The 15,116-nt window shown below is 46.3% G+C and overlaps 1 protein-coding gene across 1 annotated transcript in view; it reads right to left on the reverse strand.

Moving 5' to 3' along the window:
• CDK5RAP2 (CDK5 regulatory subunit associated protein 2) overlaps positions 1-15,116 on the reverse strand; it is a gene marked incomplete at both ends in the record, with an annotated part of 167,128 nt that overhangs the window by 43,232 nt on the left and 108,780 nt on the right. Inside the window, 4 exons of the mRNA XM_084237826.1 lie at positions 565-796; positions 5,330-5,432; positions 5,641-6,120; positions 13,329-13,516. Of these exons, the coding sequence (XP_084093952.1) occupies positions 565-796; positions 5,330-5,432; positions 5,641-6,120; positions 13,329-13,516 (1,003 nt within the window). The remainder of the gene's footprint in view (positions 1-564; positions 797-5,329; positions 5,433-5,640; positions 6,121-13,328; positions 13,517-15,116) is intronic.

Raw genomic sequence — 15,116 nt, forward strand, 5'->3', positions numbered from 1 at the left:
CCGAGAGGGGCAGAGTCCAAAATCCGTCTGCATGAGAAGATGCCACTGAGGTCTCTCTATAAGCCCAGGGAGTCTAGGCCTGACAATGGCCGCTAGGTGGGAGGGAGGCTGGTCACTTCAGAGCAAGACATGAGGTGAAGAGGGTATGGAATTATGCCTGACAAGCCCAAGTAAATGTGGCCTGGACATTCCAGAGAATCCTACAAACAGGGCTATTTTGCATACCTCCATACCTCTCGCCTGAGGTTGCCATGGATGAAGCCAGGAAAAAAGCTCAATTAAAACCATCCCACAGAATCCTACATGAAGGGAGCAGTGACCTCCAAGACCTCCAAGCACCACAAGCCCCCTTCACCCAGACTCCACAATAAAATAAAAACAATAACTGTGTTGTCCTTATTGTGCTCCCACAATTGTGTTTCTCAAGCGTCAAGATTAATCACAGCAATTCATGAAATTTATATTCAAACTCATTGCAATTCTAAACAACAAGGCTGACATTTCAAGCAGTTCGAGCGGGTCGTTCATCTAGTTCAGGGAGAAGACATTTTCCTTGGTGCTTACCATTCAGTAGCATTTTGTCTGGCGTTGGTCTCCCCTCCATCACTGCTTCAGCCAGAATTAACTTTTGGTGAAGTTGCTTATTGCGAATTTTCAATTCTGTCAGCTCCTCCTGCAGATCCAAGATCTGGCCCTGCAGCTGGACCACCACCTTCTGCGTGACAGGGAGCTGAGACACACTTCTTAACGACTGGGATGGTTTTAAAAGGATGGGCAAGCGGGACTTCTTTGCATCCTGAAAACACATGTACACAACAGTGAATACACGACTTGGGTTGCACAGGCAATGTGCTCACGCCAATCTCATACACACTTCACACTGCTGTCCAGATGTCTGGTTCCTCTGATGGCACCTATGTTTATCCCCCAGCCGACAGAGTTGGTGCCTTGGCAGTCGCTCCTCTGATTGACAAATGCCAAGTGTTTCCTCCTTGACACCCTCTTGGCCCTGGCCCACTGTCTCTCTGGACAATCCAGATGCTAACAGATGGCAGTCCTTTTCCCCACAGTCTTATGGGAAACATTTCCTTGTTCCTTGTTTATTTCCTCATTTCCCACCCATTCCTCAATCTAAGCCAACCTGCCTCCTGCCCCTGCCAGAGCACCAGCATCAGCCCTTACTGGAGTTTTCACTGGCTACAGGTTATTTCCCAGTCACAGAGATTCCGACCTGCCTACCTTCATGTTTGATGGCTCACAGGCACTCCGAAGTCAGCTGAAAACTCAGCTCTTCAATCCCATGACACTATGTGACCACCCAAGAGCTACACCACTTCAGCAATCTCTATCTTGCTCAATCACACCACCAGTCACTTACTGTACAACCCCAAAACTTGGGAGCCTTTTTTTAGTAAATCAAAGTAGTAGTGGATGGCATTATATAATCAACATCTGTAACAGTACACTTCAGTTAACCCCCAAAAGTCCAGTGCCATCCTTCACCATATAGTGGCCCTTTTACATGATCTACTGATACCCACCCCCACCCCCCACCTTTACTTCTGGTAACCACTCATTGGTCTTCCAGTTCAAAAGTTCATTTTTGTTTTATTTAGATCATACATGTGTTTGTTGTCTCTATATACCATACATGCGTGATCTCACACTGGGTCTTTCACTGTGCACTATTCCCTCCAGGTTCATCCCTGTCGCTGCAAATGGCAGGATTTCATCTTTTTTAAATAAGTGAGTAGTATCCCAGTGTGGACATTATATACCACATCTTCCTTATCCATTTGTCAGTGGGCATTTAGGTTGTTTCCAGCCATTGGTTATTATAAAAAAAAGTTGCAATAAACATGAAGGTGCATGTATATCTTTGAATTAGTGTTTTGGTGGTAAATGCCCCAAAGTGGGATAACTGAACCATGTAGAATTTCTATTTTAAAATGTATGAGGCATTTCCATACTACTTTCCATAACGGCTACACCCATTGACACCAGCACTATAGGGTGCCCTTCTCTCCACATAAACTTGCTGTTCCTCGTCTTCTGGATAACAGTTATTTTCATAGGTGAGAGGTGGTATCTCACAGTGGCTTTGATTTGCATTTCCCTAGTAATAAAGGATGATGAGCCTTCTTCACGTGCCTGGAGGCATCTGTAGGTCTTCTCTACGTAAGTGTCTACTTAGACATTTTTTAATCATTTTTTTTTTTTGCTGTTGTTGAGTTTTATGAATTCCTCATATATTGTGGGCAGCGACCTTTTGTTGAACATACACTATACAAATATCTTCTCCCATTCAGTAGGATGTCTTTCCATTTTGATGCATGTTTCTTTTGCTTTTACAGATGCTTGTAATCTGGTGGAGGCCCATTTGTTTATTTTTACTTTTGTTTGGGACCCACACATTGCTGAATAAATGTAAACTAACAATTCCAATCCTAGGAATATACCCAAGAGAAATGGAAATATATATATATATATATATATATACACACACACATACGTCAAAACTTTACATGAATATTCATAGCAACACTATTCATAACAAAGGTAGAAACAGCCTAAATGTCTATCAACTAATTAATGTATGGATAAAATATGGTCATCGCTATCACAAAAATGCAGTTAAGTACCAACACACACAACAGCACAGAAGAACCCTGAAAACACACTAGGTGGAGAAAGTCAACCATCAAAGAGCAACTATTCTGTGATTCCACCAAAACAAAACATACCGACTAAGCAAATCTCTAAAGACAAAAGGGGACTGGCTAGGGTGGGCAGGAGGAGGGAAGAAGAAGTGACTGCTGTCTCTCTGGGCTAATGAGCACGTTCTACAGCTGACTGTGGGAATGGTGGCACAAGTCTAGAAACATGTTTAAAAACCACCGTGCTATACACTTTAAATGGATAAATTGTATGAAATGTGAATTGCACCTCAATAACCTTGTTATTAAAAGACTTTTTTTTAAGTGAAGGAGAATGAACCTGCAAGGAAAATAGGAAATATCTGGAACTCTGAGGAGGTCAAGTTCTCTCAAGAAGGAAACTAGAGGAGGGATCCCTTCTTGCATGCTCTAGAATGTAAAATGCTTTCAAGCACATTCTCCTATAATCCTTAGAAATTCTGATTCTCAAAATTCACAGAATAATGGAAGTTACTGTGGGTATTTTCCAGACAAAGAGAGAACTGAGGCGACAAACCACAGGTCCAATGCCATACGCTAGGGAGGTGAAAGAACTGGACCTCAAACTAACTCTTCAGGATGCACTGCTCAATTCGGGGAGACCCTTTCTGTCCTGAAATCCCAGAGAAGGAGGGAACAAATTCAAGGACAAGAACAATTGGAGATGCTGAAAGGGACCACTTGGGAGGAAGTGGGTGCTTCATAAAGAGAGCTGGAAAATCGGGCTCCACCGATCTTCATTCTTGGAACCAAGTGTGTGTGTCATATGGCAGCAGAAGCAATATCTGCAAGTGCGCAAATGCCAAAGCCAACTGCAGGCTGGAAGTCGCCGTCAGTCAACCTAATGGGTTCGAAAATAACACCACACAAAATGCTACCTTCTGGACACCAAGCAGCCATACCTACCACCTTGTTAAAGGTGTCATAATGTGGAATAAAAGGGACAGGAGCACACAGGCACTCAGCTCTTAGCCAGGTACAAGTCACTGCCTGTCACATGTCACCTTACATCCTGTCACACCAGCCTCAGGTTCTAGGTCACATGGATCCTCTGAGAGCTACTGAGAGGGTCAGGCGACCTAAGAAAGCAGTAAGTAGTAAGTAGCGAGGTCTGACGCAAGCACTGAGCATCTGGGAAGCCCATCTTCTCACCTCTGTCACTGAGAAACCAGACGTCAATCCGGTCTCCTTTCTGTACCCCTGGCTGTGGTAACATTCTTGTTAACAGGTCCCCAGAGTTCTGGCTTAAGTTCTAAGATGACTTATCCCTTGACTAGCCATAAGGAAAAGCATTGATTCTCTTCTGCTTCCCACAGAATAGAGACCACAGTGGTGCTCGGAGGGCTCCTCCCTTCCTGAGAGGGGCAGTTTTGTAATATCCCTGTCTGCCCTACAGCCAGCCTTCAGCACGCATCCTCGCTACTCTCTTAACAGCTGAGTCACTTTGGACAATTTTCTGAACCTTCCAGAGCCTGCATTTCTCTGTATGTGCAATGTCAGTAATACCAAGCTAACCCATACACTTTGGAGGAGATGAAATGTGCTACTACATGCATGGAATGTCTAGCACCACCCTTGGCACATAATGCAGATGCTAAGAAGTAAGTAGATTCCTCCCTTTAAAAGCACAAAGGAAAAGGTCAATTTCAAATGAAAAGGGGGAAAATTTCAATATATTTGGGGAAAGTAAGTTATTCAATTATCCAATTTTTCTGAGCATAAGATGATACCGCCATAAAAATAGAAAAAATAAGTAAATAAAACACCACAAGACATCTAGATTTCCTAATATACAGGTACAAACTAAAGGAGCTGGGGCAGATGAGAACATTTCTATTCTAGCCAAATTACATGAATTTGCATGTCGAGTATCATTAATATAATAGCAGTGTCTTCTTCTTCCTTTTTTTTTTTTTTTGTCTCTACTGATATCTTTAGAAACCCCTTCTCTAGAAATTACAGTTTTGGTACATAATTTAAAACAATCAAAAGCAATTTTGCTAATGATATATCTAACTCTCTTTGGTATGTACAAAAGCAGTAATTTACTGGTCAGAAAATAAACTTAATTCTCCATTCTGATGCTATGAAGCAGTGTGTATGGTGGATTTCCTGATACGAAACACCCATCAGAAACAAGAATACCAAGAGCCATCACTTGAGCTCAGTTAGAAACACGGCCCACTTCCTTCTCTGCCAAAACCATCTCTCTGCTCCCTGTAAAGCCCAAAGCTTCCTCTCCAGACAACTTCAGTAAAAGAACCAATCAAACATACCAAGAGGGTCTGGCTCTTAATAATCTGGCATGGTTGATGAGGAGCTGAGAAAACAGCATCGTGACTGAAGTAACTAGACCCCACCGCCACAGGCTGCAGGGGAGCTTGTCAAGGAACAGGGCCTGGCTGTCCAGTGAGGCACAGTGAGGGTCCCTGTCCAGCTCCTTAATCACTGCTTAACTTTGGGTGCTGGGATCTGGCCTCCTCACCCTTGACAGGTATTGTGAGGACAAGCGAATACAGAAAAAGTCCTACCTCTCAGACACAAAGATGGCACAAACACCACCTAGGTTCTCGGCCAACCCCTCAAGTCAGGTTATGGCAACATTACTACAACATGCAAAAGTAAATGCCTACGAACAAGAGAAAGCATTTCAACATTGGCATGCCCTCCATGAAGGCATCAGCACAACCACCACAAAGGACGGCGTTCCTGATACGTGACATAGAGGAGAAAAAGCTACAGAGAGATGCATGCGCATGAGTCCGTTTTTACAAGGAAAATGCATAAACATATAAATGTCACGGATCAGTGAGTTAGGGCTGGGACAGGAGAAGAGAGAGCGAAGCGGAAAATGTTAGTGATACTTTGGGGAAAGTCAGGATGAACACACACCTCTAGGAAGAGTCTAGGAAAAGTACAGGGAGCGGGAGATACTGAAATTCACAGAAATAAATTAAAAAAGAAAAAAAGCAGTAAAAATAAGTATGTGGGTAAACTTACTTTGTTCGTCCCACTGGGGCAGGGAAAGGGAGCCGCCGGCCGCCCCGGCATCCTGATCGATGTCTCTGGCTGATGCTCAGCGCTGAACGCGGCGTCCGGGGCTTTCTCCTCCCAAGCCTCTCTCCTGCCCACGTGTTGGAAGGGCAGCGTGTCACCCTCTGTGGCCATGGTCTGCACTGAGGCATCCTTCAGTTCCACACGGGACGCCTCACCCACCTTTGGTAGCTGGCCTCCACAAGGCAACTTCAGTTCATCACGTGGCTCAGAAAATGAGCCAGCGTGGAGGGAATGTCTCAGTTTACCTCTTAGCTCAACAGCCACTGACTCGTCAGCTTTACCATCAAATTGTTCTCCAGAAACTTTCTGCTCTATCATGCGCAGTCGTTCCAGAAGCAGTTCACGCAGCACTTTCAGAATGTCTGGCCTGTTTTTCCAAAAGGGAAGGAAAGGAGAGAACTAAGCTTTCTTCTACCGCCTATCCCCAACCCAATTCCTTGCTCGGCTTCTGTCTAAACTTCATGGTGAGCACGTGCTACACCAATGCCATGCCAAGTTCTACATCCCATGTCATCTCATGACACCATGCCTGTCTCATGAGTAAGACAAGGAGAATTGACAGGACATAGACGCACAGTAAGTGAGGGGGCCACCTGGCTCTAAGATGCAGGCTGGGCCTAGAAGCAGCAAACTGGGCTATAAGGTGTCACTGATCACGGCATGGTCCACCACCCTCCTAAATCTAGGAGGAAGTATGGCTTTACATGAACCTGGCCACATTGGCAGATCCATCAGTAACCTGGTCCATCGTGGTACACAATCAATGCCCAGTGAACAGGTAGGTGCCAAGTGAGGGGTGCTGTGACCAGGCAAGTGAGAAAAGGCAACATCTTTGAAATCAGACCAAAGGGCTTTAAATTTTAACTCTGCAATTCCCTGAGAGATAAGGCTTCCTCCACGGGACAGCCACCAGGGTAAAGGGAAGGGCAGGTGCTCCTCACATGCCACAGGCCTTGGTTCCCAGTTCAGCTGTGGCTATGGGCAGCTCCTGAGACACAGACTGGCTGCAATTACCTGGCACCTCTCTGCTGTCTTGGGGCTTCTTCCAGAGCCCCATGAGCAAGGCAGCAGGACAGTGGGGACATGTGGAAGAACTGCCATGCAGGGCGCAGAGAGGGTGAGCAAGCACAGGGCTATGAACACAGCCAGCCAAGCCTGCAACAAAGCCCATGGTTACCACAGGCAACAAGAGAGAATGTGCACCAAAGAAAATGTAATGAAGCCATCTGAAGGAGACTCTAAGATAAGTTTGTTTAAATCATCTGAGAAATAATGGGGAAAACGAAGTTCATTTAATAAAAAAGAAAAAGTTCTGACAGGGACTGGAGGGGCAAGCACAGAGGCTGGCCAGGTGGGAGGCCATGGCGACCCTCCAGGGAGAAGCAGCAGCAGGTCTGGACGAGGTGGGGTCATCACAGAGAGAAGGTTCGAACAGACCCTAATGATGTTAGATCCTTGTTTTGTGTGCAGTTTCCCCAGGCTGTCTTACTTAAAGCAGCAGCCTTGTCAGACAGTGAAAGAGGCCTCCTCCCACGTCTTTAACCACCTTGCCCTTCCCTTCCTCAGCATCTCTGCTCCCGCGGGCCTGGCTTCATCTTCCACAGCCCTCTGGGCCAGGGCAAGGCCTTGCTCCTATCGGCCTTCCTATCATCAAGCTCAGGATAGTCAATTCAATTCAAATTAAACCACCACAGCTCACTGAGATAGGGTAAAAAATAAAAGTATAAAAATCAAAATTAAAATGGATGGTACATGCTTCACTTCTAAAATGGAATCATCCAGACTACACAAACCATCTTAAAATTTAGCAAACCCCGACTTTAAAAATATTTCTGGCACTTCAAGCATGTTAAACTAAATTTTCCTTTCCTCTCCTTCCCTTAATTTAGATTAAAAGTAATGACAATTGCTATCTAGCTAGCCAGAAGAGGACCATTATTCACTACCAAACAACACACAATAAAACTCAGGAAAAAGACTTTACAAATGGGTAGTAAAAGGTGGTGAAAGAGGCCATTATAATATACTAAAGTGGGGGTGCTATTAAATAAAACATTTCAAATGTTACTTTGCTAGAAATCCAAGCAGCAGATCCATTAAGTAGGTGCCATAATCTTTTTAATGGTTCAGTCCAAAAGTCTGGTCTGAGGCCCAGACATTGTTTAGATACCCTTCCCGAGCATCTCTGCCACATAAAAGATAGAAGGGGAAAGACAATGACGGTATGAAGCTTCACAGTCTGTACAGACACTCTGAACACATTCAAACTGAGATGGGGTCTAATGTTAACTCCACTTTACAGGGCTTGTAAAGATTCAAGAACCCCAGCAAAGTGGCAGAGCAAAGACTGGAGCCCAGACCTTCCTGACCCCAAAGAAGCCTGGCACTGTGCCAGTTTTCTGAACTTGCCTTTGGCCGTGACGGTGAGCTTTCAACCATCACATATTCACCCACTGGGGGACCACCATTTGTCATGTACGGACATGGAAATGCATGGTGAAAAGTATCCAGGAGCTTACATTTCATAGAGGAGGAGCCAGACATGCACAGATCACTTAAAACTATATCAGACAAAAGTAAGGCAATGGGCAGGCCTATGGGTCGAGGGTGGCTAGGAGGGAGTTCCGAGACCAGGTGTTTCCCTTCAGACAGTCGTCAGGAAGGGCATCGCCACAGAGCTGACACCAGCTGAGACACTACCAGTCACAGGTACATGTAGGAAAAGAGTAGGTGGAGGGAACAGCTCTTGCAAAGCCCCTGCTGTGACAACAAGCTTGAATGTCTGAGGAACAGAAAGGAGGCCAGTGTGGCTAATGAATAAAGAGGCACAGGCTATGAAGACAGAAACGGCAAGGCCAAGATGCTACAATCACACTAATGCGAGGGAAATCCGCTGGAGGGTTTTATACAGGAAGAGACAGGCCCTCAGGTTTTAAAGGTCACTCCAGCTGCTCTGCAGAGAAGCAGAGGGTAGCCATAGAGATGAGAAGTGTGCCAGGATGTGTTCTGGAGATGGGATCAATAGGACTTGCTTATGGAAAGGGGAGGGTGTGGAAACTAGACTTTCAGCTACAGCAATTAGGTAGAAAGCAGTGCAATTAAATGACGTGAGAGAAAAGTGAAGACACAGATTAGAACAGGGAGCTGGGTTTTAAACAGATCTACACCAGAGTCTCTTAGACATGCAGGTGGAGCTGTCAAGCAGAGAGCAGGCTGTATGATCTGGAGGGAGGTCTGGGCTGTCAGTAAGTCACCCCACATACCCTAAAGCCATGGGGGAGTAAGACATAAAAAGAGGGCTGAGAACACAGCCCCTGGGACACTCTAACATTCCCCATCTAGCAAAGGAAGGGGACGAGCAAAGAGACCAGGAGGAGGCACCCGTGACATGGGGAGAAGGGAACCGGGAGGGAGCAGCGAGGTTGGCCAGGTGCTGCCAGCAAGGCTGACACAGGCCACCTAATTTCACAAACTGGGAATTGTCACTGACCTTGACAGTGGAGTGAAGGGTATGTAAGCACTTGAAATGGGACAAAGAGAGGAGGAGAAAAGAAAATGGATAGAGTGAATAACAGGCAATTCTTCTAAGAAATTGTGCCTTTAAGGGGAATAAAGAAATGGGACAGTAGCTGGAGCAAATGTGAAAATAGAGAGCAGGGGGAACTCAACCCAAATGGTTGACATTAAAACATATCCTGCGCTAATGGCAATGATTCAGAGACAGGAAAAAACTAATGATGCAGAGAAGAGAGGGGGCCGAGAGGGTAGGAAGTAAATCAAGGAGAGGGCAGATCTTGGGTGCGAGCAGGGACGCCTCTTCCCTCCCACAGTGAGAAAGCCAGCGTCTGTGGGTATTGAGGCAGAGGCCAGGGGACTGGCAAGTAAAGTGGAGTCCTTCGAGTTCAACTGTTTCTGTTTTCCAGATACACGAGGCAGAGAGGGGAGAAGAGAAGCTGCAAAATTGTCTTGTGCTGGGCAGCGCTAAAGTGCTCATCTTGTAATCAGTGATGATAAATACAAGGTACGACCTGTCCAACAATTACACTTAACTGAGTAGCTGACCAGGTCAAGGTCTGGAGGAAGGGCTGGCAGGGACAGTGAACAGGGTTCACCTCTGCCTGGGGAGGGGGTGTGCACCGGCAACAGCAGCCGGCAGGGTTATTCAGAGGAACCAGCATGGCCGGAGGCTCCAAAACAAGAAAGTAATTGGCTGATTCTAGGAAGGAGAAGGGCAGTGCAACCAGAGCTCAGAAAAGCAAGGCAGACAGGCTATGTGAAGAGAGTGAAGGAGAGGGCTGCCACGTCGGCAGGGCCTAGTGGGCCATACTAAGAATTCTGATTCCAAGGAAGTGGAGAGTCTTGAGTGTTGAGTGGAGTGACAGGACTGCATATGTACAAATTTCTCCGGAAGCAGTGGTGAAAACAGACTGGGAGGGAGAAGGATGCTTGCAGGGGACCAGTTAGGAGGTTACTGATGTGAAGACAAATTAAAAATGAGATAGAAGCTAGGAATGGGCAGGAGGCAACAGGGAAGACAAGTGGTACATAATCAAGAGCCCGTAATGAAGGGTATAATTATGAGCTATTTAGAAAGCACAATGATCAGGATGTAGGTTTGGGAGGTGAAAAAAAGAGGAGAGTCAAGAGAACCCTGGGTTTCTGGGGTCCCATCTAGAAACCCACAGATCCAGTCCCTCGATACCATGGATTCTATCTTTAAGCACTTGCTGAGTCTTCTCCCTGCGGTCTACGTGCCAAGTCTGTTCAGAGAAGGTGCCATTTCTCTCCTAGCTTCTCTGGACCCCTCTCGAGCACCATGCTCTGGTGGCACTTCACCTGTCCCTCAGTCACACACAGAAAAACAGACTCAGATCTTCTGAGAGTAAATCTCCCTACTTCTATTAGAGCTCAAGAACATATTAGGCTTAAAAGCAGTCCCCAAGGGCTCCCCTTAGATTTTACATTTATTTAACTATCAAATTTCACACCTAATTTTAGGCTATAAAGACCAAAATATTTAGGTGATAAGTCCTAAGTCATGTCCTCTAGGGAAGGGGGAGAAGAAGGAACTGGGAGTAGAGAGAGGGAGGGCTCAGGATTCAGATGCAACGTGAAGGGCGGGGCGGGGAAGTCCCATCTCCACAAGCCAGGTAGGGGCCTTAGTGACCCCTTCATCCACCTCCAACAAAGAAGTTGATCTGATTGGTCAAGTGCAAGTCGACTAATCAGGCTAAGGTAACCAGTGGGTAAGTTGCTTCCTTATCCATCATAGCAGAGGGGCGAGTTGAATCAGAATTGCTTCTGAGGCTGACTGCTCTGCCAGCCTACAGACCCCTGGGTGGATGGCTGGAAGGTGGAAAGGCCTCAGGCCCCTGTCTATCAGAGCACAGCACTGGGTCATCATACAGCGACCAGTGCAGCAACAAACAAGTGACTCACCAGGCCCTGCCTATGATGGGAATCCTACTTGAGGTTTGTGGGAAAGAACAGAAGCAGCCAGCAGGGTATAATTTAAGCAGCAATATCACCGAAATCCCCAGTAACTACTAATTTGGATCTACACTTTACACCCAGTACTTCACTGAGTCCTTACAAAGTCCCTGTGGAGAGACAAGTAACCTCATCCCCATGTCACAGGAGGCCAGATGGAGAGATACGTCACAAGTCTCCATAAACGGTATGGCTAGGGCTGGAAGACACATCTGGCTGACTCCAAAGCTCTGATTTTTCCAGTGTTCCAAATACACCTCCTGGAGGGAGTTCCCAGGCAGAAGAACGGCATGTCTCCAACCAATCAAACTCCTGGTTACCCCCGGGGAATCTATTTAAATACTCCTCTAGAAAACTCCCCAATGGCTCCACCGTTTTATTGGGCTGTTGGAAAAGTCATCACACATTTTTGCTGGAAAAACAGAAAAAATATGTCATGACTTTTTCAACAACCCAATACTTACTAGCTTGGGGAATGTCAAGTTCCCAAATGTCAGTGTTTGTAAAAAGAGGGATCACAACCAGCAGCATGCAAAGCAGGTGTGAGGCAGAATGAGACTGGGCATGTGAAGTATGCATCTGGGCCCTGGCAAGAGTAGGTGCTGAAAAGGGGTGCAGACCTGGTGGGGCCCCGCTGACTGCACTGGCATGAAGTTCTGTGGTGCATGCTGAGTGATAGCACAGAGCCCGTGTTGGGGCAGTAGGTTGGAGCTGGTTGAGGAGGCCTTTTCTAATGCGGGACTGGGCAGCGAGGGCCTGGAGGCGATGGCACGGCCAGTGAGGGAGAGGCCAGCAAATGGCAGCTGTCACAAGGTTTGCTGCAGGATGATGGCCTAAATTCGGTCTAAATTTTTAACAATCAAGAGAGAGAACACATGCTTGAACAGCTACTGCCGACATGCAGATCTGAGCCCACATGCTTGCGTGACCAATGACGAATTGGGGCTAAAACGCTTCTGTCACTGAAAGGATGCACGGACCCCACTTAGCGCACTCTCGAAGAGTTTTCCAGGTGGTCTTCAGAGAGACAGCAGACCTTTGGTCTCAACTGTCACATCTGGGACCCTGAAGTCAAGGGAGGCCTCCCCTTCTCCAGCATCTACTAAGGTCACTTAACTTCCTATGATAATAAACCAGAACAGCCACTGAGCTCATCCCCTGAGAGGACTCAGGCTACAAAAACTGTGAGACAGATGCCAGAGATGGAGGGGTGAGCCACCCAGAGTGCAAAAAAAAAAAAAAAAAAAAACCAAAGCAAACAAACAAAAAAAAAAAAAAAACGGCTGCTCTACTCCCTTTTCTCAGCCGGAGAAATCTCTCTGAGGCTTAGTCCGCCAATGGCAGAATAAATACTAGGGACCCAGGCACTTGCCAGGAGTCTGGGCAATAGTTAGTGGCTCCACTTCTGTCTCTCGACAGGAAGAGATCTGGGACACACACCTCAGACCTTTCCTCCTCACAGCAGCCCTAAGAAGTGATCAGAGCAGCACAGGTACCCAGAGGGGCAGGCACAGCTCTTTTTGGCTCCAAAGCCCAGGCAGCTATCCTGATGGACTACAAAGAAGGTGAAGGGGGGAAATTCTGCTCCTAAACAAGAAATTTTAAAAATGCAAATGTGTTGAATGCTTCTCCTTTTTTGTTTTAAGAAAACACCTGTGGCATTTCCTCACACAGGAAGACACCCAGCAGATATAATGAGAATTTTCACTCAAACTCAACATGAAACAGCAGAGTCACAGCTACAACAGTAGTTTTTAAGTTGTTGGAGAAACTGGAAGTGATTTTGGTAGGTCTAATCCCTCTTACTGACAGCCAGTCCTTTCTGAGGCCCCCAGGAACCAATGTAAAGGGAAGCTCGTTTCCTCCTCTTTATAACGGGTGAGCATGAGGCTTCACTGACATCCCCTCACGGCCACCAGCATGCAGCCTAATTCCTTAATTGCAAGACTGGCAAGATTCCTTCCAAGCCATTTCAGGAGTTCTCTCTGGTAAATTACACAGCACCATCGTCTAAATCCATTTAGCAAAATGAGTCTGTTTTCCCCTCAAAATAGAGAGGCAGAGCAAGGCCCGGGCTGCATCTACCTGGATTCCAGTAACACCGCGGCCTTCTCATTGAAGAAAGGGGCAAGCAGGCTGAGGAGCTCGCCTTCTTCTAGACTCTGGTCTACAGGGCAGCCAGGCGTGGGGTTTCCCTCGTGGTTTACAATACTGGAATCTGTGTGCCTTAAATATCCATTTTTGCAGCCCGCTTTGGATTGGTCCTCCATCATCTAAAAAAAATCAAGCATTTGGTCAAATCATGAGCCATGGAGGAGAGTACGGGGTACGTGGAGGAGAAAGGACAGAAACAGAATGAACAGGTGAGGGCAAGTCAGACAGAGAACACGAAGAGGGACAGCGTGGGGAGGGTGCAGAGGGGCGGTCCACACACACTTCCGGGCAGGGAGAAGCTCCAGCAGGCCTAAGGCCATTCACATCATTTCTCCTCACGCTCAGTTTCTCGTCTATAAAATGGGGGCTGTGAGCAACCTCATATATGTTGGTGTACAGTTTCTTACCCCTACAGGCATGTGGCCCCAACCCACGGCCTACTCTTCGATCCTAAGAAGGATAGGGAGCCCAAGCCATGAACAATGTTGTTGACACTTATTATATACTTCATGCAAAGCATCCTCCTCATTATACATCAGAAACTGACTTATTCTTTACAGACACATCCTAATTAACATGGCTTTGATTTGTCTCATTAGGAAGGTGGAGAGATTCTAATTTCTATGGAAATGTTATGTACGGTCCCGCCTTTTCGGGTCACCTGGGGTCCCAGTGGAGGGTACCAAGGATGCAGCCAGTTAAAGCCTGTATTGGGCATGTCTTGAGGTGCTGTAATTAGCATTCCTACTCCCCCTTTTCAGAGCTGTAAATTTCTCCTACTAGTCTATAAATAACACTCCTTGACTTCATTACTGCTGGTGATATATACAACTAGCCATCACACCCCTCTCTCCACACTTGTAAAATGATTAAGATTTTTAAATGGAAGATAAGACCCACACAAATGAGTATTTATAGGGAACTGTTTGCCAATCAAGTTACTAAATCCATCTAAATAAGCAACCTCCAAAGGAGGAAATGTCTAGGATATAGTAATAAAAATACTAATGGCTAGCATTTGCTATTTATTCTCTACCTTTGTATTTAAATATCACAGCTATTGTAAAAGGAATGTTACTATCTTCACTGATAGGGAAACTCAGGCCGAGGGGTTAAGCAAAGGCTAACCAGAGTCACAGAAATTGTGACCAAGACTCAAAAAGAGATTCCAAAGCTCCCACTTTTAATTGCTTTGCTCTCCAAAACTATCTGTATTTTAATGCTCTCCCATTCATGACTCCAGGAACTTAAACACCTCGAAGGCCACAAATGCCAAATCTACTGTCTGCTATCGCCCACCAATCTGGGATGTTTGCTCCAAAAGTTCAGGATCAGTGGAGGACTCAGTGTGGACCACGTCAAACTCTCCTCAATCCCCAGATGACACCGAGCTGGGCTCCAGGGCAGGACACACCAGAGATGCCAAGGAGGGGGGTTGCGTCCTTAATTGGCCCCTTACGCTGCAACTCACTGCAATCCAGTGAGTTCACGGCAACCCACAGGGACGGGCTCTCCTCCTAATTCTGTCACCAGCTTACTGTGTGCCTGAATAAATCATCTCCCTCACAGGCCCCAGTTTCCAATGCATAGAAAGACTGGGTTGGGTCAGATCTCTAAAGACCTGTTAAGGTGCAACATATGATACGTGCCATTCTCCTACACCTGCCCTGTTGTTATTTGCAACTGGGTGTGCATTCTCCTGTATGAACGGTTCTCCCA

This window comes from Talpa europaea (genome assembly GCF_964194135.1).
Source record: "Talpa europaea genome assembly, chromosome: 7".
Classification (NCBI taxonomy): Eukaryota; Metazoa; Chordata; class Mammalia; order Eulipotyphla; family Talpidae; genus Talpa; species Talpa europaea.